The following is a 27,601-nucleotide window of genomic DNA, read 5'->3' as shown; positions in this document are numbered from 1 at the left end:
TGGGCAGCCAGGCAGGCTTCCAGTGGCACATGGTTCCCAGCCACTACACCACACGCTCCCCCACCACTGCAAGCTGCGCGGTTCCCTCCCCTCCTCCCCCCGCAGGACTGCCACTTCCTCGTGGGGCCCCGGTCCAGCCGCTGCACCTCCTCCTCCAGGCCGCTTATTCTTTGTTACAATGGCCGCCACTGCCGCTGACGGAATGGGGGTGGGTCCAAGGCAAAACCCAGTGGATCTGCTCCGAGGCCTCTGCTCCTTGGAGCTGCTGTCTTAGTCCCGGCAGGGGCTGCATGGAGCGGGCTGGGACGCCGTGGGGCGGGATGTGTTCGGGTTCAGCCGGCGTGCTCCGTGTGCTGCTGCTCTCTTTCCCTTCTCTTCCCATCTTGCTGGCAATGAGCCTGGTCTGGCGGGGAAGGTTGGGGTTTCTTCAGCCCCCCATGCCCTCTAAGTGGGAAGTAGGGTTGCCAGGTGTCCGGTTTTGAACTGGACAGTCCAATATTTGAGCTTTCTGTCCGGGAAACAAATTGAGAAAATATAAATGTCCGGTGTTTTCTAAATCAGATGTAATGTAGACTGTGATGTGATGTCAAGTGTGTCCCATATTTTTGTTGAAACCATCTGGCAGCCCTAGTGGGGAGCTGGTACCGAAGCCTCACAACAAGGTAGAGCAAAGCCAGGTAAGCATCCCCCCTCATGCCCAGATCCTCACATACCATTCCCCCTCAGTCACTTCCCTCCTCCTGCTAAGACCCTGAACACCTAGCTTGCTCCAACACCCTCCCTTGCTCCTGCACCCTCCCTCCTGTCCAGACACCCTGCCCCAAGTCCCCTTCTGCATCCTCCCTCCTGGCCAGAAACCCTTCCCCCAGCCTGTTTCTGCACCCTACCTCCTACCTAGACCTAACAACCTCTCCCCCTTCTGCAATCCATCTCCCGCCCAGATCCTGCACCCCAGCCCTGTCCCACATGCTGAACTGCTCATTTTTGTCCCCACCCCAGAGCCTAAGGGGATCCATAAAATCCACTAACTCCAGAACCCCAGAAAAGTAAGTCAGGGCTATAGGAAGCCCTGAACCTCAGTCCTCCCGGTCTCTTCCCCTCGCTCCGTGGGGCTAGAGCACCAGAGGAGTGAGGTGTCTCAGTTGGGGGTCACATCAGTGAGAGTTGGGTGTTTTAGAGGCATTTTTTTTTTTGCTTCTCACTTGTGTGGTCCCCAACTGATTTTTCTGTGGGTCAGTGGCCCACAACCCAAAAAAGGCTCCCTACCGCTGTCATAAATAAAGAAAACATTGAAACTTTCTATGTTGGACATAAATTAATATTTTACTTTATTTAAAATGAAGTTTGATAAACTAACATGAGAGAGTTAAAATGCTTAATATGTTTAATAATTTAAACTAAACTGTTCTCCCTAGCTGCAGCACTATAAAATAAAAATGGCTTGGGCATAATTATGTAATTAATGGTGAGTTTCCATTAAGGTTTACATTGAGCCAGGTAGTTCACTGACCAAAGAGTTTGAGAACCACTGAAACAGAGGCACCTCTGGCCTCTCCCCGCTCATTAATGCAATGCAAGTTGGGTTAATGCAATTGCAGTATAGGTTGCATGTGGGGGTCATATGGGGTCCAAACCCATCCCTATTGGTAGAGGACAGCGGGAGAAGTTCTTAGAGGGGGTCACATGACACCCTTTACTTCCGGTCATGCATCCATTGTGACCATGGTAGTATTAAGAAAATGTAGTAACAGAATTTGGCTTTGTCAGAGAATTATAGAAAAGCAGAGTTAGAAGAGACTGCAAGAATCAGCTCGTCTAAACCTGCTCCCCAAGTCGAAGGGTTTGTTGGATCTTAAACCATCCAAGACAGATAGCTCCAGCCTCCTTTTGAAAATCTCCCTCTTAGAGGGACAATTTTAGGTGAAAAATTGGCCCCAAATTCTACGTCTCTTTAAGTAAAAAACTCTCAGACTTATCTGAAGAAAGACCGTGACTGACAGAAATGTCTAAATTAATGTTTATTCATTCCATTACATAGTTAAAATAACACAAGTAATCACTGTGCCCAGCCCCTGTGGGGTTCATGCAGCCTGCAGCTGTTCAGCAGCTTTGAGTGGAGACCACCTACTCATCATGTGCACAGGGTTACTACTGTGCATAAGTGCTTGGAAGACTGGAGCCTCTAGGTTCATGGTCCAAGTAGCGTTAAGTGCAAAAAGAGAAAAGGAGCCACATAATTCTAGTTATCTATGCAGGGCTTAAATGTGCTGCCTGCTCCACAAACTCAGTGACGAGTGACAATAAGTAGTAACAGGGACACAGGATGGACAATGTTTACAGAAAGTGGCTGTTCTTGATAGCTCCTAGGCTACTAGTATTTTGCTTGGTTTGGGAGTATCAATAGTGAAAAGTAAACAAGGTTTGTAAAATTATTTTTCTCTTAATCATCCAAGAGGAATTAGCAACTAAGGAGAGGAAATAGGTTTGTTTAGAACAGTGTTGTTCGGGTGTTTTTTTTGTCTTAAACATCCCTTTATATTCTCCTTTATCTAATTTAAATCATGTTTATTGTCACAAAAATGATTCCCTCTTGCTGATTTCCTCTACTTGGTTTATTCTTTTGCCTCTTATAACTTTTATTTCCTCCCAGTTTGTTAAATACAGTGCAAGCTGTGTTATCCAGCTCTTTAATATCTGGAAAACTTGGTTAACCGGCATGTCATAGATGGTAAAAAATTCATCCTTTAGTGAACTGGAAAAATTCCAATAGTCATCCGGCATCACTTTTCAGCATTTTCCAGCGCTTGTGGAAGTCAGGTTTGTAAAGTTTGTTGGTGTCGTGCGTCTGCATATAATACTGTGATCGGATATGATTTAACCCAGTGTTTCTCAACCGGTGGTATGAAGTACCTTTAGGGGTACTCGAGAAGTCTGGGGGGTACGTCAACACAGCTGAAATTTGGAGAAAACTGAATTTTTATTTTAAGTTTTACAGCGCTTTATTATTTTTGTACTTTTTACACCAAAAAATTTCACGGCTACAATTTAGTTGTTTAAACAAATGTGTTGCAATGGTAGAAAAAAATTTTGTGTGTCTGAAAACTGTAGGTACTGGGGGTAATTATAATTTTTTTTTTAAAAAAAAGGGGTACTTTATAAAAAAAAAAGCGTTGAGAAACACTGATCTAACCCATCTTGCAACTATGGCTAGCGTATGGTGAAAAATTCATGAACCATTAGTGTAACACTCAAGTAACCAGCCCATTTGATTAACTGGCAACCCCCCATTCCCCACGAATGCTGGATAACAAAGCTTGCGCTGTACATTTTGCTTGAAATGAAGCTGATTGCTGTAACAAGAGTCAGAGCCTACATCTGACAGAAGCTTAGGTAATATGAAGGCTGCAGACCCTGGCTGTCCACCCATCTGGGACCAGGTCTACAATAAGGGTGTGTCTAGACTACATACCTCCGTCGACAGAGGCATGTAGATTAGACAGATCGGCAAAGGGAAATGAAGCCCCGATTAAAATAATCATGGCTTCATATAAATTTAAATGGCTGCCCCACTCTGCCGACAAACAGCTAATAAGCTGTTTGTCGGCTGATCGGGCCAGTCTGGACGTGCTGCGCTCACAAGGAAGCCTTTGTTGATCGGCGCAGGTATGCCTCGTGAAACCAGGTTTACCTGCGCTGATCAACAAAGGCTTCCTTGTGACGGCGGTGCATCCAGACTGCCCTGATTAGCCGACAAACAGCTGATCAGCTGTTTGTCGGCAGAGCGGGGCAGCCATTTAAATTTAAATGAAGCCGCGATTATTTTAATCGCGGCTTCATTTCCCTTTTTCAAATATACTAATCTACATGCCTCCGTCGACGGAGGCATGTAGTTTAGACGTACCCTAAGAGTGGTTTGCATCATGGCATAGTTATGCTGGCAAAGCACTCCTAGTGTGGACGCAGCCTACACGGGTTGGACTGCTCTGGTCCAGCACCCTTGGGACAGGTCCAGTCCTGAACGAGGGGATTTGCCACACCAGGAGCTGTCTCTGCCCTCATGATCCATGCTGCCCCCAGGCTAGGGTCCCAGCCCTGCTAAGGCTCCCTGGCTGCCCCCAGCCCTGCTGCTGCCGTGGCCGGAGTGCCACAGCTGGAGCTTCGCAGCCCAGGGCCAAAGCTCCATGGCTGGGGCTGAAAGTCCTTGGCTACTGGGACCCCAAGGCCAGAGTTCCTGGGTTGGGGCCAGGGCTGGCCCTACCATGAGGCGAACTGAGGCAGCTGCCTCAGGTACCAGACTGTGTGTGTGTGTGGGGGGGGGTCCTAGGACCCAGAGTGTAGAAAATGGTGTCTGCTGCTGGTGCATATGTAGGTAGGAGAGCTATGAACAGGAAGAAGGCAGGATGGAGACCTTTCAAAGTGAGCTCCCCGCCTCAGCTGCCAAAATGTTGTGGGCCGGTGCCACGACAGAAAGTGAAACTCTCCGTTTTTGCGACCCTTGCGGTTTCTGTCATGCACACATGGAATTCGGTGCTACTGCTCAGGACTGGCTACCTGCTCCGTGGGTTGCAAATTCCGCGGGGCTGGGTTTTGCTCAATGCACCCAAAGGGGCCAATCTGGAGAAGTGAGTGTTTCTGTCCTTACACCGCCAGACACCTTGGCTGCTACTGAGCTCCCTGCCTGCAGCCCCCCCCCCCCCAACACGGTGCTCCCAGCTGAGTCTCCAGCCCGTCTCCCCCTGCCCCCCAGCTCTGTGGTCCAGGACCCTCCCGCTGGAGGAAGGCACCGCCTGGACCAGCCCCATTGCGCTCTGCCTGCAGCCGCCTGGGGACCCCTCAGACAGCCGGCCCCGAACAGCCCCGTCCGCCCGCAGCGGCTCGTGGGGGACCCCGCTCCCCTGGCTCCCAGCGCCTGTCTGCTCCCGCTCGGCCGGGGCTGGATTGTGCGGGGGCAGCGGCCTGCCCGGGGGAGGCGGCTCCGCGCTGGGCCCCGTGACAAGCGGCGCCGCCCGGGGCGGGTTTCACTTTCCCTTCCCCGGCGCGAGGCCGGGCCCTGAGCGGCGCAGGCGGGAAGCGGGTCTCCGGGCGGGTAAGGGCGCGGGAAGGGGGGGGCGGCTCTCGGCTGGAAGCGGCCCGGGCAGCCTCCCCTGCCGGGCGGGTCGCGGCTGCCGCCGGAGCTGGGCTGGGGCCCCGCTGCCCCCGAGTCCGTCCCGCGGGAGGCCGGGATCCCTGGTGGGACGAGGCGGGGCAGGGCAGGCGGGGCCCGTAGGGGAGGCACCGCTGTGGGGACAAAAGCCCTGGCACCCCGGGGTGCTGCTGAGCCCCTGGCGCTGGCTGGCTGGCAGCACCCTCCCGGGGAAGCCTTTGGCCAGGGCTGCCACCTTGGGAATGCAAAGAACCAGCAACTTCTCCCCTTGCCCCCAGGCAGGCCTGGCACAACTCCAACCAGGCTACTTCACCCCCCACCCTCCCACAGCAACCCAGAGCAGCGAGGGGCAACTTACTAGCTGCACGTGGCCCATGGGGGTTTCTAGGTGTGGCCTGAGAGACATTGTGGCTACGTCTAGATTGGCATAATTTTCCGCAAATGCTTTTAACGGAAAAGTTTTCCGTTAAAAGCATTTGCGGAAAAGAGCGCAAAAGCACTTTTTGCGGAAAAGCGTCCGTGGCCAATCTAGACGCGCTTTTCCGCAAAAAAGCCCCGATTGCCATTTTCACGAGCGGGGCTTTTTTGCGCAAAACAAATCTGAGCTGTCTACACTGGCCCTTTTGTGCAAAAGCTTTGCGCAAAAGAGACTTTTGCCCGAACGGGAGCAGCATAGTATTTCCGCAAGAAGCACTGATTTCTTACAGTAGGAAGTCAGTGTTCTTGCAGAAATTCAAGCGGCCAGTGTAGACAGCTGGCAAGTTTTTCCACAAAAGCAGCTGATTTTGCAGAAAAACTTGCCAGTCTAGACACAGCCTTCGTGTACTGTTGTCCATGCACAAGGTTGCCAGATTCTGCTGGTTTCCGTCCACGCCGTTTTTTTTCCTGCTGGTGTTACTATAGAGACACGCACGTACAGCGAGGTGCGTGCTGATTGCACACAATGTTGACTGCCATGCACTGCCTGTGATTCCAATCAAAGTGCTGATATGATTCTTTCGGCACATCCTGCAAATTCTAGGTATGCAAGTGTAGTGAGAAAAACTATCCTATCGTGGAAGACCGTCTTGGTCACAACAATCATGCAGCTCACTGAGATGGAGGAGAGCCTGCTCACTAGCCTTTTATTTTAAGAAGGATAAGAGATCTTTCGGAAAAGGCTTTATTTTCCGAAAGATCCACGTCTAGACTGGCGCTTTTTTCCAGCAAAGCTCTGTGCCGAAAAAAAGTGGCAGCCATTTTTATGCTAATGAAACGGGGGAGATTTAAATCCTCGCTTCATTAGCAATTGCGATACGTCTAATTTGCATCCCTTTTACGAAAAAGGGATGCAATCTAGACGTAGCCCTTGTGTCTCCTCATGACTCAAACCCTCTTTGCGCACTTGTGTGTCAGTGGGCAGGGAGCTGCTGTATTTCCAGCTGTTTTGATAGAATTTTTGGACTTGGGAAGGCAGCGGTATTTTCAGCTGGCCACAGAAATGTTTAATATTAGCTCTCCCCCCAAAAACTTAAAAAATGAATGATCCTGTAGCATAATAATGGCTGACTGAATTATTTTTTGGCAATTGGCAAATCCATTTAAAAGAAAACAGCCAGGCTGGTCATATACTGGCTAGGTGGTAACCACACTAGCAATTTTAGGGCCGATGCATGTGTAGATGGGGTGCAGGATCTTTTGGGCTGGGCTGGGCTGGGCTGGGACGTACAAGGAATTGGGGAGATAAGAAGGATTCCTAGCATGGGAAAGAGCAAAGTGAATCTGTTTGATTGGAGGATGTGTAGGCAGAGGCATTTGATCAAAGTTATCCCCACAGAGCTGCAAATCTCACCAGAGAGATGTCCAGACACATCTTGGGATCACCTACGCTCTGTCAACCTGCAGCTGGCCAAAACAAACTGGAAACCAAATGTAGCTGGAGCTGTGTTTGAATGGTGTTTAGATTCTGCTTCAGCACAGGGTTCAAAGCCCAGCACCTAAGGGCCAGCTATTCAGAAGTATGTAGGAGCCTTAAGATGCAGCTAGATGCCTAAGAGCATTTTCAGAATCATGTCAGTAGGTTAGGTGCTTGTTCCCCATAGGGACTCCCACATCCCACTAAACCCCATATGCATCTTTGGACACCTAAATGTCTGGCCTTAAGAACTTTGCCAACCGTTCCATAAATGAGACCACAATTCACACTTAGAGAATCATTGGTGGCTAACAGGTCCCATTTTTGCCAGTGTAGCCACAACCTCAGCCACAAGCCTAGCATAGTGCTTTGTAAATCTGACTTGCATGTGTACTAACTCCCTTTCCTTCTTCCACTATTCAGTGGGAGACCTTCTTTGCTCAGTGTGTGTCCCTCTCCTTCTCTGTGCTGAATGTGCTGGGTGTCGTGACTCTCTCTGGCCTGCATTACAGGCTGCTGGGAAGATGACGAACATCAATGACCTGCCTGAAGATCTCCTGCTAGAACTGTTTTCCCTGGTCCCTGCCCGGCAGCTGATCTGTAACTGCCGGCTCGTCTGTGTCCTGTGGCGTGACATGATCGATATACCTACTCTGTGGAAACGCAAGTGCCAGCGGGAGGGCTTTAATCATCAGAAGTGGAACAGGACTATCTCGGACTGGAAGATCTTCTACTTCCTCTGCAGCCTGGAGAAAAACTTACTCAAAAATCCTTGCGCTGAAGGTTCACTCCTTTTTATTGGAAAGTACGGTGGGAGGGGAATTCCTTAGCAGCTATGAGGATGGTCAGTTTCATAGCCCAGCCCAAGGCCTGATTTCTTGGGCCTTGCCTACCCTGTGAATTATTGGCCCTGGTTACAGCCGTGTGAGTCTGTCTGCTGATATAATTGTGCTGGTGCAACCACTAGCAATGGCAAGTAAACCTGCACTCAGGAAATTTGAGGTGAGGGCTGAAAACGTCAGGTTCTCAGCCCCTTCTCTCCTTTTTGGCGATTAACCCTCTGTCTGCGGTTTGAGTGGCCTCACTGTCCTCTTTACAATCCCTTCCTAGAGAGCTTTCAGTTCTGGAAACTGGACTCCAACGAGGGAGACGAATGGAAGGTTGAGGACCTGCCTGGGGAACATGGGACAGTCTTTCCCAGCCAACGAGTGCACAAGTACTTTGTTACCTCGTATGGGTAAGAATCAGGTTCTCATGCCTGGAAGCTGGGCCTGGAGGGAAGAGGGCAAACTAGCTGGCTGGGAGCGTACCAGACTTAAGGCAGGTGGGTGGAGCTGGGTCCAGGAAGAGAAAGCAGAAGAAATATCTTAGTTAGTTTGTGGAGATACAGAGGGAGCATCCTCTTCTGCCTTCATGAGTCATCCTGCCAGCCAGGAAATTCTCTGAAGGGCACTCAAGGGCTACCCGGAAGAGCTTTTTAGTGCAGATGGAAGCTCCTCACAGCTTGGATTCTTGTTTCTTTTCTAATAGAAGCAATGGTCATACAGGTTATGTAAAGGGTTGGTAAATGGGTTATAACGTAGACAGCTTTCCTCAGTCATTTGCCAGTAAGATTGAACAGTGTTTCCAAATCTGTGGGATAATCGGATTCAAGTTCTCGGTGTGTGTCTGGTTCCAGCAACCCACAATAAAGGCAGTTGAGTAGGAGTCAAAGGGGAGTATTAGCTGCTGTTGAGTGTCTAGCACATCTGCTGCTACATCCCTGAACCATGTGCTGTCTGGTCTACCATGTCTGGCACAGTACCTGGTGTTACTAATCTGGGGTGAGCTTGGGTTTTAACTTAAAGGGAACCACTAAACTTCACTGGAGAGATGAGGAAATACTCAAAACCAAGTTGCATGTGATGCTGAAAACGTACATGATTTGTTCCCAGGTCATGTCTAAAGTCTCAGCTCATTAACCTAAAGGAAGAGGGTTACTGGGATCAGGTGATGGATGAAGTACGGCCTGATATTACAGTCAGGGATTGGTGAGTGTGTGCGTTAAAAACTAGACTGTCTGCATATGCTATGATGTGTAGATTTCAGCTTGGACTAGTCAGTGGAGCTCTTTGACTCTTAGCCTCCTGGGACTGTAATTATTTAATCATTATTTAATAATAAGAATTGAGTTCTGTTCCTAGTCTGGAAGGGATCATGATCCAGTGTTAACTCAGAGCCAAGATTCTGGAATTCTACGCCAATCTCTGCCATTTGCTCACACAATGTCTGTGCCTCAGTTTCCCCTCCAAAGGCTGACAATACTGCCATCTGAACAGTTCTTTAAGGTTCTCTAAAGACAAATACTAGTTAATAGTAACGTCACCTTTTGGGTTACTATAACACTGGGGACACCATTAGTGATATGGAGGGCTGGATTTCCTATCCCATGGGCAGGATTTCCGAGCCCCTGTATAAAAGGACTAGTCCTTGCCATGCCAAAAGCAGGGAGGGCTTGTCTCTAGCAATGGACATCCCCAGAAGAGTGACTGCCCTGTGGCAGGTGTGTGTATCTTCCCAGTGCCTGACCTTTCGCTGTCTCTCCAGGTATGCTGCCAGGTTTGACTGTGGGTGCCGTTATGAACTCTGCGTGCGGCTGCTCTCTGCAGACTACATTGTCCTTCATGAGTTCTGTCCGCAACCAGTAGTCATGGAGCAGTGGAGTGATGCAGAGTGGAGAGAGGTGAGGAATCCAGGGAGTAGCTGTGTTGGCAGCAGCTTTAGATCAGTGCTGTGGTTTTAACATGTGACACTCATCTGAACTATAGCTGGATAACAGTGGGTCTCCCTTCCCCAGGACATCTGCTGGCTTTGGGCATGCAGCTCTAACATTATTCTTTAGTGGCCTTGTAGAAGCACAGCAGTGGGAGAGGGAGCTGGGTTCTTTAGAGGTTGCAGATGCTCAGCACTTCCTATATCTGTTGAAATGTGGAGAGTTTAAATAAATGCAGACATTGAAATAACATTACACTGGTGCAAGACATTGTGTAGATATTATTTTGGTTTGTTTTAAGCCTCTTCCAAATCTCACTAAGCAGAGAAACCATTCTTAAACCAGAGGAAGAGCTCACCAGCAAGACTGGGCACCTCAAGTTATATTGAAGCAGCTTTCTTGTGTAGATAAACCCTAAATTCAGAGTACACTGGCCTGAAATCAGGGTAATTCCCAGCGTAGACAATGCCATTGTCACTGAAATCATTTGTGTGTTATTTTTTAAACAAATGTCCTGACTTATTGCTAACCTAATTAAAACCTGAGAAACGTGAATATGCCTGATCCTGTTGCGATTAGTTAGTTTGTTCAGCAGGGAAACTGTGCGACTTGACCAACCTAGTTTCTATTATGTCTCTTACTTTAACAGAATATTTTGTCTGTTTGGGTGGCAAGGCTTAAAGCAGAAGATTTAAAAATCCAAATATTTTCTGATAAGCCTGCCACTATCGAAATCTAGTTTAACAATAAGCATATTGCTACCTCTGGCACCAAATCACTTATCAAATATGATTGAAAAGCTTTGAAAATTGATATTTTCCCCCCTCTGCTGTAACATTTTTTTGTTTTCTATGCTTCCATCAGTGTTACTAAGAATCCAGTTTCACTTCTGCAACAGGGAACTGTTTGTTAAGATAACAACCAGCTTTTGTGCTGACATTTCCAAATCCTTCCTGGGCAAACTGCTATTAGCACTTTGTCAAAACAATTTTTAAAGAAAAGCCAAGCTGAGTCAAATATCATTAGCCTGTCCTCTTCGGTGCATCTTTAACTTTGTGTCTGAATTCCTTGCATCCTTTAAGGTCTGAATTGCTCCTCCTTCCTGGAAGTATTTTAAAATACCTGTTGTGGGCCTCGGTGTTACTTAATATGGGAGAGGCAGAAGCCAGAGCAGTCACTGATGTGCAGCAGCTGGCTCAGTGTGAGAAGGGAAGCTAGGAAGGGGAGGTGATCTGTCAGAAATAGGAGGGAAATTTGACTTGTGACTGATAGAGGTGACCTGAAAAGGAATAAGAAATTGGGTGAGTGCTCTGTAAGACTTAGAGCTGAAGAGGCTGGATGTGTGTGTTTCTCTGCTCACTTTTTCCCCCCACTTTAGGCATAGCAGGAAGATCGGTTTTCCCGGTAGAATAGTAGAGGGAGAGGGAGGTCATAGAAGAAGCAGTGTCAGTGTCTCAGCAACATTCAGCACATTGAGCAGAGCAGTTTGCAGCCGTTGGGACACTTGAATCCTGGAGCTGTTGCTGGAGGACACTTGGTACACAGCCACACAGGCACTCGGCTGATACAACAGTCCAGGCAGAGAGGCTAATATCACTCAAGCTGCTGTAACTTCACTGGCTGGAGTTCAAAGTTGTGTTGGCAGAACTCAAGCTTTGTGTGTAGACACGTGTGCGTGGCTGTGCTGTTAGAAGACAGGTTTTGCTAGGAAATCATCATCATTTGTTGTTGCATCAGTGCCTAAGAGCTTGAGTCAAGGACCAGGACTATTATGTGTGATGCAAACTCAGAACAAAAAAGACAGGCCTTCCCCCCAGAGCAGGCAATCTAGCATAAAACACCCAACAGAAGAAAACACACAGGCAGCACAAGGAAAACAATAAGAATATTGGCTATCATGATAGGCAGTGGTTTATGGACACTAACAGCCTACACCTAGTAGCAGAGACCAGATTTAATGGAAGATGGGTCAAAATCCCTGCAACTGGTTTGAAAACACTAAATGATGATTCTTCACCAGCAGTAGCACTGTAGATGCGGAAGCTACTGACTTAGCAAAGGGGTTTCATCTTTCCCTGTGCACTGGCTGGCTAAATGCATTAGGCCTGTCTAAGCAACATTATGCAGTGCTGCAGTGAGCTAAATGGGGGAGAACTTAGAGATTCTAGTACCTAACTATAGATATGAAAGAGTCTTCCAGGCTAGACAAGGCTGGATTTTTAATGTAAAACTTTATTTTAACCTTTTCGGTATTTCTGTATAGAATAGCACAAGCCTCTGTGTCTTTCTGCCTCCCAGCACAGAGAGAGTATTCATGAGCTAACTTTTTTACAAGGCCATCGCTTTCCCACAGGGATGCCTGCTAAAACTCCTCCCCTTACCCGCCTCCGCCCCCACACAGGGCAATACATCTCAAAGCCGGAGTCAGCTGCCCCAGCCTTGTGCTAAAAATAGCCTGCTTGGGCTGTAATCCAGGCTCTGAGAGCCACCCTCCTGCTGGGCTGACCTGCCTCTGAGACTCCTTGCCGTGGCTTGCTGTTGGGTTTTTGCAGTGCAACCATGCTCTTAGTCACAGGACAGGGGCGGAGTTCATCAGGCAAAGTGAAAAATTTCTCTCCTCCTTTCTTACCCCTCAGATCTCTCACACTTTCCGGAACTACAAGGCTGGAGTTCGTTACATCTTCTTCCAACACGGCGGACAGGACACTCAGTATTGGGCAGGATGGTATGGGTGCAGAGTGACCAACAGCAGCATCACCATTGAGCCAGGGACGTCCGCGTAGAGGTTCCATGGGGAAGACTCAGTCTCTGGAACCAAAGGTCGCTCGTCGCCCTTCAGTTAATCTGGGTGAACGCTGCCAGTTCAGACTTTGTTTGGTATCAGATTTGGTTTGTTTGTTTGGGTTTTTTTTTTTTTTGCTGTCCTTTTGTGACTCTGTTTCCATACTCTGGCTGACAGCTGACAAGCGAGCTCTCAGGAGTGGCAGCCAGCCTCCTACAAGCTCTGCCCTCTGAAATGGCTCTTTTCCCCCATGCTTTCTTTGCCAGGCCAAGCTGCAGAGTATCTCTCCCAGGGCAGAGAGTGTGCTGCAGGGCCTAGGAATCTGCCTCTTCTAAAGTACGTGGGCTTGGCTGTAGCACAAGGAGCCTGATGTCAGAAATGGGGACTCCTGCAACATTTTAAAGGAGACCTTCAAAGGGGCGGAGATTAGGAAGTGAGGATTGTGCCTGTGGGTTTCTGTAGAACAGCTGAGAGGTGTAAAAACCTAGTGAGCTTTGGAGGATGAAACAGGGGGTTCTAACTCAGCATCCTGTCACTCTGCCCCCCCCCCCATTCATGCTAATTGAGCTGGAATTGAAAGACAGGCTGTTGGCAGAGGAAGCCAGTTATTGGAGTAAGGGAAAGCTAAGGGGCTTGGTGCATAGAAGTATCTCCAGAAGTGAGAGCTGCTATCAGCTGAAAGGAAGGAAGAGGGGGATCCCAGAGGAAGGCAGAAGTAGGCAGGACTGGCTAATGTGACTACTATTGTGCTCTGACCCAGAAGCAAAGGGTGATGCTACCAACTCTCTGCAAACCTCAGGGGTGGTGAAGGAGAGCTGGAGTGGGTGTGGTTTGCCGTTAAGGGCTGCAGGGACTCACCAGGGACCACTTGTGGGCAGGGACTTTTGTTGTTTTACCTGCTTTAGGATCAGGATTTTCAGGTCCTTTGAGAGCAGCATTTTGCTTGGACATAAATATTGCTTCTCTCACCTTTGGGTTTAGGGCTGTTGTGAACCTTTCGAGAGCTTGGCCAACGGTCCGTGGTTTTGGTTGTTAGAGACATGAACAAGTTCTCAATGGTCTGAATTAAACTGCTTTCTTGGAATCGCTAGTCAAACATATGGGTTCTCCAGGCACCTATAGAAGCTTCCCTAGAAAATAATGTGAGACTCCAAAGTGTAGCATGTAAAGCAAGTGACAAAAAAGTTGCAAGGCCTCCTTTATATGCTGAAAACAAAACCACCTCCTCAAGCCCATGTCACCGCTCCCCCCTTCCTACAGTGTGAAAAAATCTCTCTCTGATTTCAACCCTGGGTGTCTTGGATAGCTACAGATTGACTAAATGTAGTGAGGCTGATGGAACCAGGCTGTAGCTTTTCCTGTACACTGGGGCCTCATTGCTTTAGTGTGTGGCTAAAAAGAAGGGTCCTGGGGCATCATAGCACCAAGGAAAGGAAGTGCGGCAGAGAGGAGTGAATTTTCTTTACACCTGAAGTGCTTGTGCTACTGGCTGGCTAACAGGAATCAATAAAGTGAAATTTAGAAATCTGCATATTGCTAGTCTATTTCTTTAGTCTCTTTCGTCTGACAATTCTGCTCTGACACTAGGGCTATGTCTACACTGGCGAGTTCTTAAGCAAGAACATGTCCACACTGCCATGTGCTTTTGTGTAAGAGCATCCATGACAGCGTGGACACTCTCTTGCGCAAGAAAGCTCTGATGGCCATTTTAGCCATGGGGCTTTCTTGCACGAGAAACCCCTGCCCCGCATCCACATTGCCCTCTTGCGCAAGAGGGCTTACGCCTGCTAGAAGAGAGCGTAGCTCTTGCGCGAGAGCCCTCTCTTCCGACGCTGTACTGTAAATCTTCTTGCTCAAGAGCAGGCGGGCAGTGTGGATGCTCTGCGGAAGAGCAGCCGTTCTTGCCCAAGAACCCTCCAGTGTAGGCATAGCCTGGGAGTAGGGCATCAGGTGATTCCACGGTGACCATCTCGCTGACTGGTCATCAAGGGAACTCAGTGAAGTAAATAGTGTTTCTTTGCCAGCCTTACCCCCCCCCCCCCCCCACTGCTCTTCCCTTTTCTACCCTCACCGATTCTACGAGCTTTGGCAGGCCCCACTGAGGCCGAGTTTTGAAAAAGAGTGTTATGTAGACTTTACTGGAAACAATGTGAGTGGGCATTTCAGTTACCTCAGGGGGAATTTTACCATAAAAATTCATGTTAACTGCATGTGCTATTTAAAAAACCCTCCCTCAAACAACTCTTGTAGGAGCTCAGACAAGGAACAGATGCCTCAGCTTGCAGGGTAATAGCACTGAACCTCACAGAGGATCCGGAGGGGGCAGAGCTGAGTCAGGAGATGGACCTATGCTACAAGGACAATGCCCTTGTTTATTGTTTCTCCCACAGGATGGAGAGGAGACCCTTCCTAGAGAGGCAGGAGGGTGGTGCTGTATTACCTTTGCCATGGGAACCTCCTCTTCTTGAGTGAATCCTGAGTGCTGGGTCTCTAAAATATTGTGATGTGACATAGTGGGGCCCAGCATCTTGTGTGTACAGCGCTAGTTTCTTAGGGATCGATAGGATCTGAGGGCAAGATCTCTCTCCCCGTGGAAGTGTATGTGCACGGGGGATATTGCATTGCAAAGGAATCCAGGAGAGGTTCTCCACACACCTCCTAAAAACTTTCCCATGGAACCATGTGGTCATCGCTTGTGTCTAACACTGAAAACAAAGAGAGAGCAAGTCCACTGGGTGCAGTGGTGCCAGTTACACTTGGTGACAGAGTGAAATAGTGCTCTGACCAGTACAGTCCCTGTACCTCAACTGCTCAGGGGGAGGCTGCGTTTACAAAGAGTCAGGCTAGCGCCACACTGGTAAAACTCGCTCAGTATTTATTGATAACTACAGATCACTCACAGGGGACACACATTGTATGTCAGGACCCCCTCATCCCTGCTGTAAGTCCAGTGATTTCACCAGTCACAGCAGGAACAAAGTTGGCCCCCAATCTCAGACTTCCAGCACAACAAACACAGCTTTATCCAGCTGGATACTCATAGGTAACAAAAATGGTCATTGACATACAAGTATCAATGTACAATTGAACTACCCTATTAATGCTTAAATTGGGCTAATAAAAAACAAAATGAGAAATTCTGATTCCCATCTGCAGCTTGTATTACCTCCCCCCCCCCGCTTTGTATCTGAGGATTTACTAAAACACTCCACACACAAACCCACACCAAACAGCCTGCTCACATGTAGGAGTCAGTTCTATATAAAGCGAGCAGTAAGGGCACTTTAAACTCATAGGCACATGGCCCTCAGTAGCTGCTCGAGGGACATTGTCACTGGAGCCAGCTGAAAAAGCACCTGTTCACTAGGTAAGTTGCATCCCAGTAGAAGACACCTAATTCCTCTAGATGATCTGAGCCTTGGACAAGGCTGAAGATGATTACAAGAGTCAGCATCAGGTACCTTTGTGGGCTCTTTCTTCTACATAGAGCTGCATCTAGAAGAGAATAAGCAAAAGGCATTAAGAAAGGAACCGTGCAGGGTAACCTATATGGATGTGTGTAGTATCTTCTGCAGTATGGCTGCGTCTAGACTGGCATGATTTTGCGCAAATACTTTTAACGGAAAAGATTTTCCGTTAAAAGTATTTGCGCAAGAGAGCGTCTATACTGGCATGTGCCTTTGCGCAGAAGATTTGCTTTTGCGCAAAAGCATCCGTTCCAGTGTAAATGCTTTCTTGTGCCATTTTAGCCATCAGGCTTTCTTGCGCAAGAAATTAACGTTACTGTCTACACTAGCCCTCTTACGCAAGAGGGCTTATCCTTGAGCAGGAGCGTCAGAGTATTTGCGCAAGAACCACTGATTTTGTACATTACAAAGTCAGTGTTCTTGTGCAAATACTCGCAGCCAGTGTAGACAGGCAGCAAGATTTTGCGCAAAATCATGCCAGTCTAGACACAGCCTATTGATTTAATTCCCTATTAGGAGAACTGTACTGTAGAGGGAGGAAATCAGACTTAATCAGCTGGGTTTTCACCACAGTTAGCACCTGTGATCAGAGTCCATTTCAGGAGATGGGGTAAGCTGGTGCTATAGGGCAGCAACAAAGAGGTAAGGATTCAGTCCAGGGATTTATTTTTGCTCTAGGTCCACACCTTCAAGGAGCCCAGTTCCAAGGGGAGTCTTGGGCGCATTGTTAGGAGGTGCTCGGTCCCTCACAATCAGACTATTAGTGGGCAGGGGTTGCAGTAAAACACAAAGCATTCACAGACTGGAGCTACAGCCCAGCTTTCCAGCAGCTGGCTGTGCCATGGGCTCATCTCTGACAGCAGGGTCATTGTTCTGTGGCTTGTTCATTGGCCACTTCAGCCCTCGTAGACTGTCTGACTCCCTGCTTACTGGTGATGGGATAATAAGGCCAGTGCATCCTGCCACAAAAGGGCTTCATACTTTGGATGAGGAAGGTCCCACCCTCTCATGCTTGCCTGGGCTCAGTGCACAGTGACTCCTGGGTCAGCAGCTCCGGCTGGGGTAAGATGATTCACAGCAGTGGTAAGCCAATGCCCTGCAGGTGACAGATTCCCTTCACCCTGGGGAGTATGAATAGACTGAAGTAGTGCTCATGCCAGGCTGGGCCTGCACTCTGCTCACCTTTAAGATGTCCGAGGTCATGGTCTTCAGGGGGATTAGCCGGGGGTCATGCATGTGCACGTCCTGCTCATCTGCCAGGATCCATGGGAAGTCCTGGAGCAGGAATAAAACAGGGAGAATGAGCTGCAGAGAGCACCCTCCCTTTTTGCCATCCTCAGAGGGCTTGAAATGGGAGCAGTGTTGGCTGGAGGTGGCAAAGATCCACTGCTGCCCCACCCTTTGGTCTTCTGCACCCCACTAGTGCTTCTGTCCTGCCCCCCTGTCTTGTCATTGGGTCCATGAGAAGAGGAGTTAGGAGGGACAGGGGGCGGACGGGGGGACGTGAGGCTGTGAGAGGGATAACAGATTGGAGAGGGGAAGGACCAGAGGCGAAGCGTGTGTCTGAGCAGAGGGACATGCGGCCTTGCTGCTGATGTGCTGGGGAGGTAACTGGGAGCCCACAGCTTCCAAGTTGTTTATAGAGGAAAGTCTCACTGACAATCCCCACCGCGCCCATCCCTCAGCTAGTTTAACAGTGGAGGCGGAGCTGAGGTGTCTAATTACTATGGTTTCCATTGTCCTATACACTCAGAAACCTCACTCTCCTCCTCCTATTCCCTTCTCCAGACCTCCACTGTCAGGCCTTATCCTCTGCACTGGAGCTACAGCCTGAGAACAAACCAAAGTCATCCAGAGGAGAGAGAGTGCTCAGCACCTTGCAAGATCAAATCTTTAGCCACTTGCTCATCTGGAAGCCAGGTATGCTATTTCCACAGGGGGTGGCTGACTTCCCCGTAGGGATGCTATTGCCCCAGGAGTCCTGGCTAACATCTAGGTAGGCTGCTGGCCTGCCTATCCAGCCCTAGGCTCATTGCCACCCTGCCTGCTGGCTGGTTCACACCTCCTTCACAAGGGTTTTGCTTGAGTTCTTTCATGTGAAACAGGTAACAGATTCCATGTGTCAAACTTGTCCCTTTCCCTGACCCAAGGGCTGCCAGTCAGTGCCTCCCACTCCTGGCAGCTCTTCCTCCATCGTCCTACAGGCTGTCTGCCTGGGCTCCACCTTGCTCTGGTCTAAGGCCTACCTCAGGAGCCAGCCTACTTCCTATGGCCCTAGCCTAAAGGTCTCCAGCAGGAGCCTTCCTGCTCCCTGCAGCTCTCCCCATAACTGGGCTACTTTGTTAGCTTTTATAGTCACCTGGTCAGCCATAGGCATGGCTACACCCAATGATCCTCAAAGGGCCAGACACGTAGGGCACTGCATGTATGTTCTAAGTGCAAAACTTCACACCTTCCTTAGGGAGAGGTCTTTGGAGATCTTTTCTCCCAGCGTCTCCAGGGAACAGGCGCACTGATGAAAGGAGAATCCCAAACTGCAAGACCTTAATTCACTTCCATACTTCTTTGCTGTGCAGCTCACTGCACACAACAAGCAGACAGAGGCATCACCTACCTTGATCACCTGGATCTTCTCCATGTTTCTTGTGGCAGCCTCCCTCGTATGAACTAGGACAGTGAAGGTGCAGCCTACAAGAGAAAGGGCTGAGATGAGAGGAACGCACTAATCGCACAGCCAGGGTATGATCTGGGTAGTGCCCAGACAAAGCTATCTCCTCTGTGTGCTTCATCCACAGCTAGGTAAATACCAAAGGATTGGGAAGGTAACCTGTCATTTTCGGGTATCTCTGACTTTGCTAATTCTCTCCTTAGTGCCACAATTCAGAAACTGTGGATTCCTCCATGGTCTCCACCTTCCTCTCCAGTAAACCTATTGTCACCTCCAGGCCTCTGATGAAACTGGTCCAAGCCACCTTTTATAGGATTAGGATTTTGCTCCAGTATTTAATTTCTACCCCTCACCTCTTGACCAGGATGCTCTCTGCTAGCTGGCTGCTCCCCTCCACTCCAGAGCTAGTTGCATTTCAGTGATGCTACGGGTGTCTAATACGCAAAATGCTTTGTGATCTTTTGGGGGTAGAGCCCCTGTACAAGAGATTATTTTCCTCCCACATCTCCATTTGAGCATCACTGAGTGCAGCTGTGCAAAGCAAGCTCTAGTGCATCTGTCCAGGAAAGACATTTCCCCACGCTTTATGCAAAGAGTGTTATGTGAAATCGGGCAGTCAGGCTATCCTTGGAGCAGCAGTCAGAGCCCGCCCTATAAAAAGAGGATTTCAGTCCTACCTGGGGGGTTGTTGTCAAGTACGGCATCACACACGCTAATCTTCAGGATGAAGGCACGCAACAACTGCTCTACGTGGGACAACAGGGAGTCTGAGCTGGGGAGGAAACAGAGCATTATGAGAGCTCCCTGGGCCAGATGGAGGGGCCCTTGACAATATCAGTTCCCAAAGTGAAATAAGGAGGGAAGGAAGCAGGCACTAGCTGCACCGGGCTGGTGAGAGGGAACCTTTACCTGATGGAAAGTAGAGGTGGCTGAGTGATCTCAAAGACAAATCTCTCCACCGGGTGGTGCTCTTTATCCAGGATCACCACCACCACCTTCTCCACATCATTCTGCAAGCACAGACAGGTCAGGAGAGCTCTACCCCGACCATCACTTTTCCCCTGCTCCCCACCTGGCTCTGATGCTCCCTATGAATTAGGAACATATCTAGCCCCACATCACTACAGTGTATTCCCAGCGCTTCAAAAGGCTGCTAGATGGCTCTGGCTACAATCAAATGCCTTATATGTTTATTATTGGATATGAGATCCCACCTGGGGGGAGACTATCCTTAGGACTTGTATGGAGCTGGAATCCACCAAATAGGACTTTTCCTTCTCTAGCTACTGCTACATGGAGAGGCAACAGCCAGCCTTCAGAGGCTTTCTGTCCTAGTTCAAAGGACACCAGGAAGGAAAGAAGCAGTCCTGTGTCACTTTAGAGACTAAAAAATTAGTACGAGCTTTCATGGGGAAAACCCACTTCTTCAGACGAGCAGGAAGGCTCCACTAATTAGTTTATGTAAAAATAAGTGTTTAAAAATCCTAATATCTATATTAGGATATATATATATTAAAAAATTAAACCCTGTGGTGCTGGCAACCAACCCCTGCAGCTTTGTGGCAAATACTCAAAAGTGAAATGGATGAAAACTAACCAGGAAGTGAACCTGCCCTATTTCAGTCCTCCACACTGAGAGCAATGCCAAAGTGGGAGGAGTGAAAAACAGACTAAGGCAATGTGCTCTGCACAGCCAGACCCCTTCTCCTATGTGGAGCTCACTGCAGGAACAAGGCCTTAGGCATGTGTCTAACGTTGCTTGAATTATTAACTCCACTAATTTCCATAAGGCTGCTCACATAGGCCAAGTTACTTATGACTAAGTGTCTTCAGGATTTATAATCTTTTTTTTAAAGAGTTAGCCAGTTTTAATCATTTGAACATCTCACAGTTAAGGACATATATACAGTTTGCAGTCTGATGGTGTCCCTTCTGTTTCAGTGTGAATAAGTGAATAGCACCAAACCTGGATTTTGACAGCAAAGAAATGTATAGAAACTGATTAGGTCACTAACGCTTTACAAATATCTGTACCAAATATAGAAAATATTGTCACTTACAAACACTGTTTCTGTAAATACTGTTTCTATAATAGTAGGACAATTTATTTTAAAGTCATCTAACTACTTGTGACCAGAGCAGTTGGGGAAGAGCACAAAGGTTATGCCCAGCATGAGGATATCTAGCATGGCCTCACCTTCTCGAGTAGTGGCTTCACACAGTGCAGCGTGTCCTGGATGTACTGATTCAGCTCTGGGTGACAGGACATCTGTGCAAACAGAATGCGAACTCAGTGCTATGTTCTGAATAGCTAGAGATGGTCAGGGGAGCCGACAGCCATGCTGGGCCTCTGGGTAAGGTGTGTGTTTGTGGAAAGGGAGTGCTACACTCCCCAAAGGGGTGGGGTCTTGGAAGGGATGGGGAAGCAAGCGCACCATGCCAGGTCCCTCCCAAACCTCAGTGCTGCCCTCCCTCCCTGTAGCCCTTAGAGCCACTCGGAGTGTGGTGCGCAGTGCTCTGACAGCAATTTAAAGAGCCCCCCCTTTGCCTCCCTCCTGTTGGTAGGCCTGGAGAAGGGCAGGTGGACTGCAGAACTGCTACTGTGATGGAACAGTTAACCGCTAGGTTGCCATTTTTAATCTAGCAGAGGTAAGTGGTGTTTAGAAGTTGTTAACATAGGACGACAGTGCAGTGAGTGATCTCAAAGACAAATCTTATGGGAAATAAGTCCAGTGGTGTTTGCTGACAACTACCTTGTCTACCTCACAACTGCTTTTCCTTAGGGATAGTCCCTCACAGGCAGGAGTAAGGCAGCATGGGGGAAATCTGCACTGTTGCTGCTGCTGATCTATCTGCTCTGTGCATATGTGTAACACTTCAGGCTCCAGCACTGCTAATTCATTCCTTTCAGGACTACTAAATTCACTTTAAATAGCATTAAGGGTTTAAGTTTGTTCAAATATAAACTAATTCAATTATGCATTAGCCAGCACAAATTAACATCCAATATCTCACTCATGGCCAAAGCCATTTCAGTAGCACCCCCTCGAGCTCAAGCATTAATAAGAATACCTCTTATATCTATATAGTGCTTTTGAACATTCAGCATGCTGTCTGCTTAACTGTATTTCCTCATAGCCACAGAACTACTGGAGTCTCTCCTACCTGGACTGGGACATTGTATTTTTTCCTCTTCTGAAAGATTCCAATGGGGTAAACTTCTCTAACATAAAGGATAAGGTGAACTGCCACTTCGAGAAACTCAGAGAGAACATCTGCAACCACTGGCGAACAGAACAAGGGAGGGTGGAACAAAGAAAAACAAGCTCAGCAAATATTTCATAGCTGCATGAATCTGCTGTTTAATTGCTGCTCAGGATTTTATTTTTATATTGCTTGTTTTATAAACTGCAGCGACAGTCCTCCCAAAGCGTTTTACCCTTGAGATCCCTACATTCACCATGGAAATATAACCACTTGCTGGGTGGAATACACCAGCCATTTTCCACCACAGCAACACTACGCTACCAATTATGACAGGAAGTAAAAAAGAATCACCAGCAAGGCATTATAGGCATCCCATTTTCCCTGTACAGGTTTTACCCCAGTCATAGCAGAAGCTCCAAGCTGGGAAATAGAAGACAGAGCCAGCTCTATCTCCACAAGGGTTACATAAGTGGTTTTCAAACTTTTTTTCTCTTGACCCTATTGAAGAAAATTGATGCCCACAACACAATTTAATCTGAGTGTGTGCTCCAGAGGGGGGCTGAGGATGAGAGCTTTGGCGTGTATGAGGGGGTTCTGGCTTTGGGGAGGGGGCGTATCAGGGCTGGGGCAGAAGGAACTTACCCTGAGCAGCTCCCGGTCAGTGGTGCAGTGGGGGTCTAAGGCAGTTTCCTGCCTCTCCTGGCACTGCAGACCATGCTGTGCCCCGGAAGCAGCCAGAAGCAAGTTCCCAGCCAATGGAAGTAGGGGCTAGTGCTCAGGGCAGGGGCAGGTCAAGGGGCAGTGCATGGAGCCCTGTGCACTCTTCTGACCCCAGGAACCGGGCCCATTGCTTGCCACTTCTGGGGTGCAGCACAGTCTGTGGTGCCAGGACAGACAGGGAGCCTGCCTTAGCACCTCCACTGGTCACCTGATCCACCTGCAGCAATGAGACTCAGTGCCTGACATTCCATGAGCCAGTAGTGGGTTGTCACCCATAGTTTGAAAACCACTGGGTTATATGACTCCCTGTACCAGCAAGAAGCCTCACAAGCTTCTGGCGAGCAGCACACTACACTACCTTGTCCAAAGTTTAGATCCTGCCGAGTGAGGGTGGTCATCTTTCCAGTAACCTGCAAATGAATTGGAAAATGAGTTACTCTCTCTGTTCTCAGTTCAAGGAGCAATGCAGATTCCTCCCTCCAACCTCCCCTTACCTGCACACCCACCGCAAAAATCCACACTCTAGAACAGGGTTTTCCAACCTATTGGTTGGGACCCAAATATGGGTCACCATTACATTTCAAAAGGATCACCAAATGTCTCCCCAGGTGGCTCTGCCCTCCCTCCTCCCCCCATTTTTGAATTGCCTTGGGTCACCAAGTCTTCCTGAATTGTCAAAATGGGTCCCCATCTGGAAAAGGTTGGGAACTGCTGCTCTAGAATGATGTTCACACACACACTAACTGCTATTACACAGACCAACCAAGGGTCCAGATTTTGAAAGACCACGTAGCTCCCATTTACTTGGACTGCCCTCATGGTTGCTCACAGATCTGAACTCAGTTAAGAGGATAGTGGGTTACACAATTTTGCACAAGATAACGTCCGTCTGTGTTCTTGATGACAGCGCAGACTGCAAATTTGAATTTATTCAATGGTTTCTGCTATTTGTGGGCATGTTTTCTTCTTCTTGTTTGGGGCTTTTTTTAACATTTGCCTGGGCAGTGAAACTGAGTGGGGGGGAGGGGGGGAGTTAAAGCCAAACAGCAAAATGTCATTGACTTGGAAAAAAAGTTTTATAAAACCAAACTCCCCCTCCCATTAGGTACCTACATGGCTTCTGTTATATAGCAGCTGAGCACCTCAGCTCAATTGTTAACATACTTATCTTCTCAATATCCCTACCAGGTACGAAAGTGCCATTAGCTGGGGAGCTGAGGCACAAAGTGACTAAGGCCATATATTTTAAAGGTATTTAGGCATTGCCACACTTAGCATTGCCGTGCCTGACTGATTTAGAAGTTGACATTTCATTTCCAAAAGACTGAGGCACATAGGAACCTAAATTCCACTGTCACCAAGTGCAGCCACACTTACATACCTTTAACAGCTAGAACTCTGCCCAAGGGCACCTAGAAAGTCTGTGGCACAGCAAGGAACTGGACCCAGATTGCCAGCATCTCATGATTGTACCCTCAACCTTGAGCTATCCTTCCTTTTGCACAGAGACCCTAATCTTGAAGATGCACCCACTTGAGTACAATTGCAGGGCAAGACCACAGTTTTTGATGCCTAAATTCCAAAATGGTAACATCAGCTTAGGGCGATGACTGGTGCATTCTGGGTCAGATCTATTGCCATCTAAGTCAATAGGAACCCTTCTATCCATTACAATGGCTTTTGGATTAGGTCCCACACATGTATCTGGATTAGTCGCTAGGGAAAAGTACCACTCAGCACAATCCAAGGCTCTGGGATCTCTCAGTGGATGGAGGTTATGTGAGTTCTTAAGGATGCTATCTGGAAGCAGGCAACAACCTCAGCATCTTCTCAATGAAGACTTTATTAGTTTTGTATTTTGGCACCACCCGAATTGGTTTTGTTTCTCATTTACATTTTCAGGGTCACTGTGTTTGTCCAGAGAGGATCTTGAACAAGCCTGGATAAGCCTCTGAGGAGAGGACAAGAAGCAATGGGCTTAAATTGCAGCAAGGGAGGGTTACGTTGGAGATCAGGAAAAACTTCCTAAGTGTCAGGGTGGTTCAACACTAGAATAAATTGCGTAGGGAGGTTGTGGAATCTCCATCACCGGAGATATTTAAAAGCAGGTTAGACAGACACCTGCCAGGGATGATCTAGACCAGTGTTTCTCAACCAGTGGTACTTACGGGTACTCAGGAGAAGTTGGGGGAGGTACGTCAACAAGTGACATTAGGACAAACCTGAATTCTCGTTGTTTTATAGCACGTTATTATTTTTGTGCTTTGTACACCCACAAATTTCATCGCCCGGCCGGCTACGATCAAGTTGTTTAAACCAGTGTGTGGCAAGGGTAGGAAAAAAATTGTGTGTGTCTGAAAACTGGCCGTGCTGGGAGCCCTTTTTTATTACTTTTATTATTTTTTTGAAAACCGTATAGCTTTATAAAAAAAAAAAAAGGTTGAGAAACACGGATCTGGACGGTCCCGGGTCCTGCCGTGAGGGCAGGCGACTGGACTGGACGACTCCCCAGCACCCTTCTGGGATGCTGGGACACTCTGGGAGGGCGGCTCATGGAACCCACAGCGCCCCCCCCCCAAGCTTCGCAGGGCAGCGACTCCTCCCCCCCCCCCCGCGCACCCCCACACTGGGCCCCTTGCTGCTTTCAAGCTGGGGGGGGGGAGTTTCTGGGAGAAGTTTGGCACCTTCCAGGAGCCGGGAATCAGGTGCCCCCCCCCCCCCCCGCCTGACTCCAGGGCACACGCAGCACCCGGCGCCCCGCCCGTTCGGGGGCGCTCAGTGCCCCCCAAATCCGCGCCCCGCCCCACAGCCCCCCCTTGGGGCCGCCCAAAGCCCTGCGCCCCCTGCGGGGGGGTCACGCTCGGTGCCCCCCCCCCATTATAAGCCGGTATCGCCCAGCCCTTACCGCGGGGCGGCCGCCGCGCCACAGTTGCCAGGCTCCGCTGTCCGCCTGACGCGGCCCTTTGACGTGCCTCGCCCCGCCCCCTCCCCCGCCCTCCCGCCTGCCTCCCGCCGGGTCCTAGCGCCCCTCCGCGTTCTCCGGCGGGTCCTGCGGCGCCCGGCTGCTCCCTGGGGGCGGGGCCGAGCCAGCGGCGCTGCTGATCCTGGGGCGGGGAGGGGCGGGAGGCTCTGTCTGAGCCCGGCTCGCACGTGGGAGATGGGGTGTCTCCTGCGTGTTTCCGCGGGGCAGGCAGGGCCCGATCCAAAGCCAGCGGGAGCCTGGGAAGAGGCTTCGATTCCGATTTGTGAAGGGGTCGGGGCGGGGGTGCGATGGGGTTACAGCGGCATCCCAGGGGGCTTTCCTTAGGAACCCGCCCCGACGTGACTTTAGCATTGGGGGCTCGTTTGACAGGTCGGGAACCCGAGGCACCAAACGTTGCATGACTTGTGGCCCCCCAAAATCCCACTCGATCTTGAAGCTTCCCACCTAGGCTCCCGCGCCGTAATGCTACCAGGAATGTGCGCCAATGTGGAGCATAGGACATGTGAAGTGACTGTGCAATGTAACGAGCCCGTCAAACTAAAGACGGCGAAGAAAACGTAGACGGAGTTCGGAGTGAGCGCCTCAGCTAATCCCTTTCTGATTTGTTTCTATTCGCTTTTAAGCGCCATACGGATGTGCAGTGCTCAAAGGCTATGTCTGGACTGCAGGCTTCTTTCGAAAGAGGCTCTTTCGAAAGATCGCGTCTAGACTGCAGGAGAAATCCGCTTTTTCGAAAGAGAGCACCCAGCGAGTCTGGATGCTCTCTTTCGAAGACGGCCTCTTTACATTGAAGAACGCCTTCTTTCGAAAGAGGAACTTTCGAAGGAAGGCGTTCTTCCTCGTGAAACGAGGTTTACCGCCATCGAAAGAAAAGCCGCGTTCTTTCGAAATAATTTTGAAAGAACGCGGCTTGAGTCTGGACGCAGGGGAAGTTTTTTCGGGAAAAGGCTACTTTTCCCCAAAAAAACCCTGAGTCTGGACACGGCCAGAGAGGCGCACATACTCTGGTATTTAGAGGCCAATCCTGCACACCATTATTTACACAAATATTCCCATCGATTTCCCTAAGAATTACTCCTGCCAGTGAAGGTAAAAGTTTGTAGGTGTGAGTTTTTACATGACATAAGAAAATATACACAGCTGAAGAAGTGATCCGGGATGCATCTCTAATGCATCCTTGATCTTGTCTGTAGTGTAGACATGGCCTGCATTGCATGCCCAAATAAATGCATGAGTCTTTAAAATGCCAAAGGACTCCATGAGTTTTTGTTTGTTTGTTTGTTTCTGGAACAGACTAACAGGGATACCCCTTTGAAACTTAAGAAAATATGGTGACAGTGTTTTGACTTTGTCAAAGAATTATAGAAATGCAGAGTTAGAAGAGACTGCAAGAGTCGGTTAGTCTAAACCTGCTCCCAGGTTGAAGGATTTGTTGGGTCTTAAACCTTCCAAGATAGATGACTCCAGCCTCCTTTTGAAAATCTCCATTTTAGAGGGACAATTTTAGGTGAAAATTGGCCCCAAATTCTACTTCTCTTTAAGTCAAAAACTCTCAGCTCTTTGTGTAGATTCCTGTTATTGTCTTTGATTCTAATCTGCTTCCTTTTAACTATCCAATCTTCAGGTGCTTACTATTCCCAGTTCTGCCTTTCTGTTTTTCCTTTTGATATTTCCATACCCTCTGCTCCTTTTTTCCTGCCCCCTTCCTTTTATTCCTTCACCCATTACTTTCTCCCCTATTTATTTTGGGTCTGCACATCCTAAACTCAAAACTCCGGTCATCTGAAGAAGTGGGCTGTGCCCATGAAAGCTCATGATACCATCTACATGTTTTGTTAGTCTATAAAGTGCTATCAGACGATTTGTTGTTTTTAAGAAATGTCTAAATTAATGTTTATTTATGCCATTAAATATTTATAAAACACAAGTAATCACTGCACCTAGCCACAAGGTGGGTCTTCCAGTGGCCCTACTGGGTAAGACAT

At 48.7% G+C, this 27,601-nt stretch overlaps 3 protein-coding genes across 7 annotated transcripts in view; 1 reads left to right on the top strand and 2 right to left on the bottom strand.

The window, feature by feature from the left end:
• FBXO2 (F-box protein 2) overlaps positions 1-5,521 on the bottom strand; it is a 30,975-nt gene extending 25,454 nt beyond the window's left edge. The window contains exon 1 of the mRNA XM_025189494.2: positions 5,502-5,521. The gene's annotated coding sequence lies outside the window, so the exon portion shown is untranslated. The remainder of the gene's footprint in view (positions 1-5,501) is intronic.
• On the top strand, positions 2,691-18,770 carry LOC102445687 (F-box only protein 6). 4 transcript variants are annotated; one of them, XR_012897349.1, is made up of 7 exons: positions 4,503-4,622; positions 7,550-7,820; positions 8,148-8,274; positions 8,972-9,067; positions 9,624-9,759; positions 12,426-12,637; positions 17,827-18,770. XR_012897349.1 is itself a non-coding variant. In XM_075906638.1 (6 exons), the coding sequence occupies exons 2-6, from the start codon at positions 7,562-7,564 to the stop codon at positions 12,570-12,572; spliced, it is 765 nt and encodes a 254-aa protein (XP_075762753.1). In that variant the 5' UTR covers positions 2,691-2,817; positions 7,550-7,561; the 3' UTR covers positions 12,573-14,102. The 4 variants fall into 4 exon arrangements, 3 of the variants coding, with proteins under 3 accessions (XP_075762753.1, XP_075762750.1, XP_075762752.1); XM_075906638.1 differs by lacking the exons at positions 4,503-4,622; positions 17,827-18,770 and adding an exon at positions 2,691-2,817 and having other exon boundaries at positions 12,426-14,102; XM_075906635.1 differs by lacking the exon at positions 17,827-18,770 and having other exon boundaries at positions 12,426-14,102.
• On the bottom strand, positions 15,424-25,642 carry MAD2L2 (mitotic arrest deficient 2 like 2). 2 transcript variants are annotated; one of them, XM_075906641.1, is made up of 9 exons: positions 25,539-25,642; positions 22,992-23,043; positions 21,872-21,990; positions 20,904-20,975; positions 19,616-19,716; positions 19,384-19,478; positions 18,653-18,726; positions 17,221-17,313; positions 15,424-16,066 (listed from the first exon to the last, which is right to left on the bottom strand). In XM_075906641.1, the coding sequence occupies exons 2-9, from the start codon at positions 23,029-23,031 to the stop codon at positions 16,025-16,027; spliced, it is 636 nt and encodes a 211-aa protein (XP_075762756.1). In that variant the 5' UTR covers positions 23,032-23,043; positions 25,539-25,642; the 3' UTR covers positions 15,424-16,024. The 2 variants fall into 2 exon arrangements, with proteins under 2 accessions (XP_075762756.1, XP_075762757.1); XM_075906642.1 differs by lacking the exon at positions 15,424-16,066 and adding an exon at positions 17,090-17,134.
• Positions 25,643-27,601: the final 1,959 nt, after the last annotated feature.

The sequence above is a fragment of the Pelodiscus sinensis genome, chromosome 23 (assembly GCF_049634645.1).
Source record: "Pelodiscus sinensis isolate JC-2024 chromosome 23, ASM4963464v1, whole genome shotgun sequence".
Lineage (NCBI taxonomy): Eukaryota > Metazoa > Chordata > Testudines > Trionychidae > Pelodiscus > Pelodiscus sinensis.
Note: the sequence above shows the minus strand (reverse complement) of the source record. Positions and strands in the feature narration are given on the sequence as shown.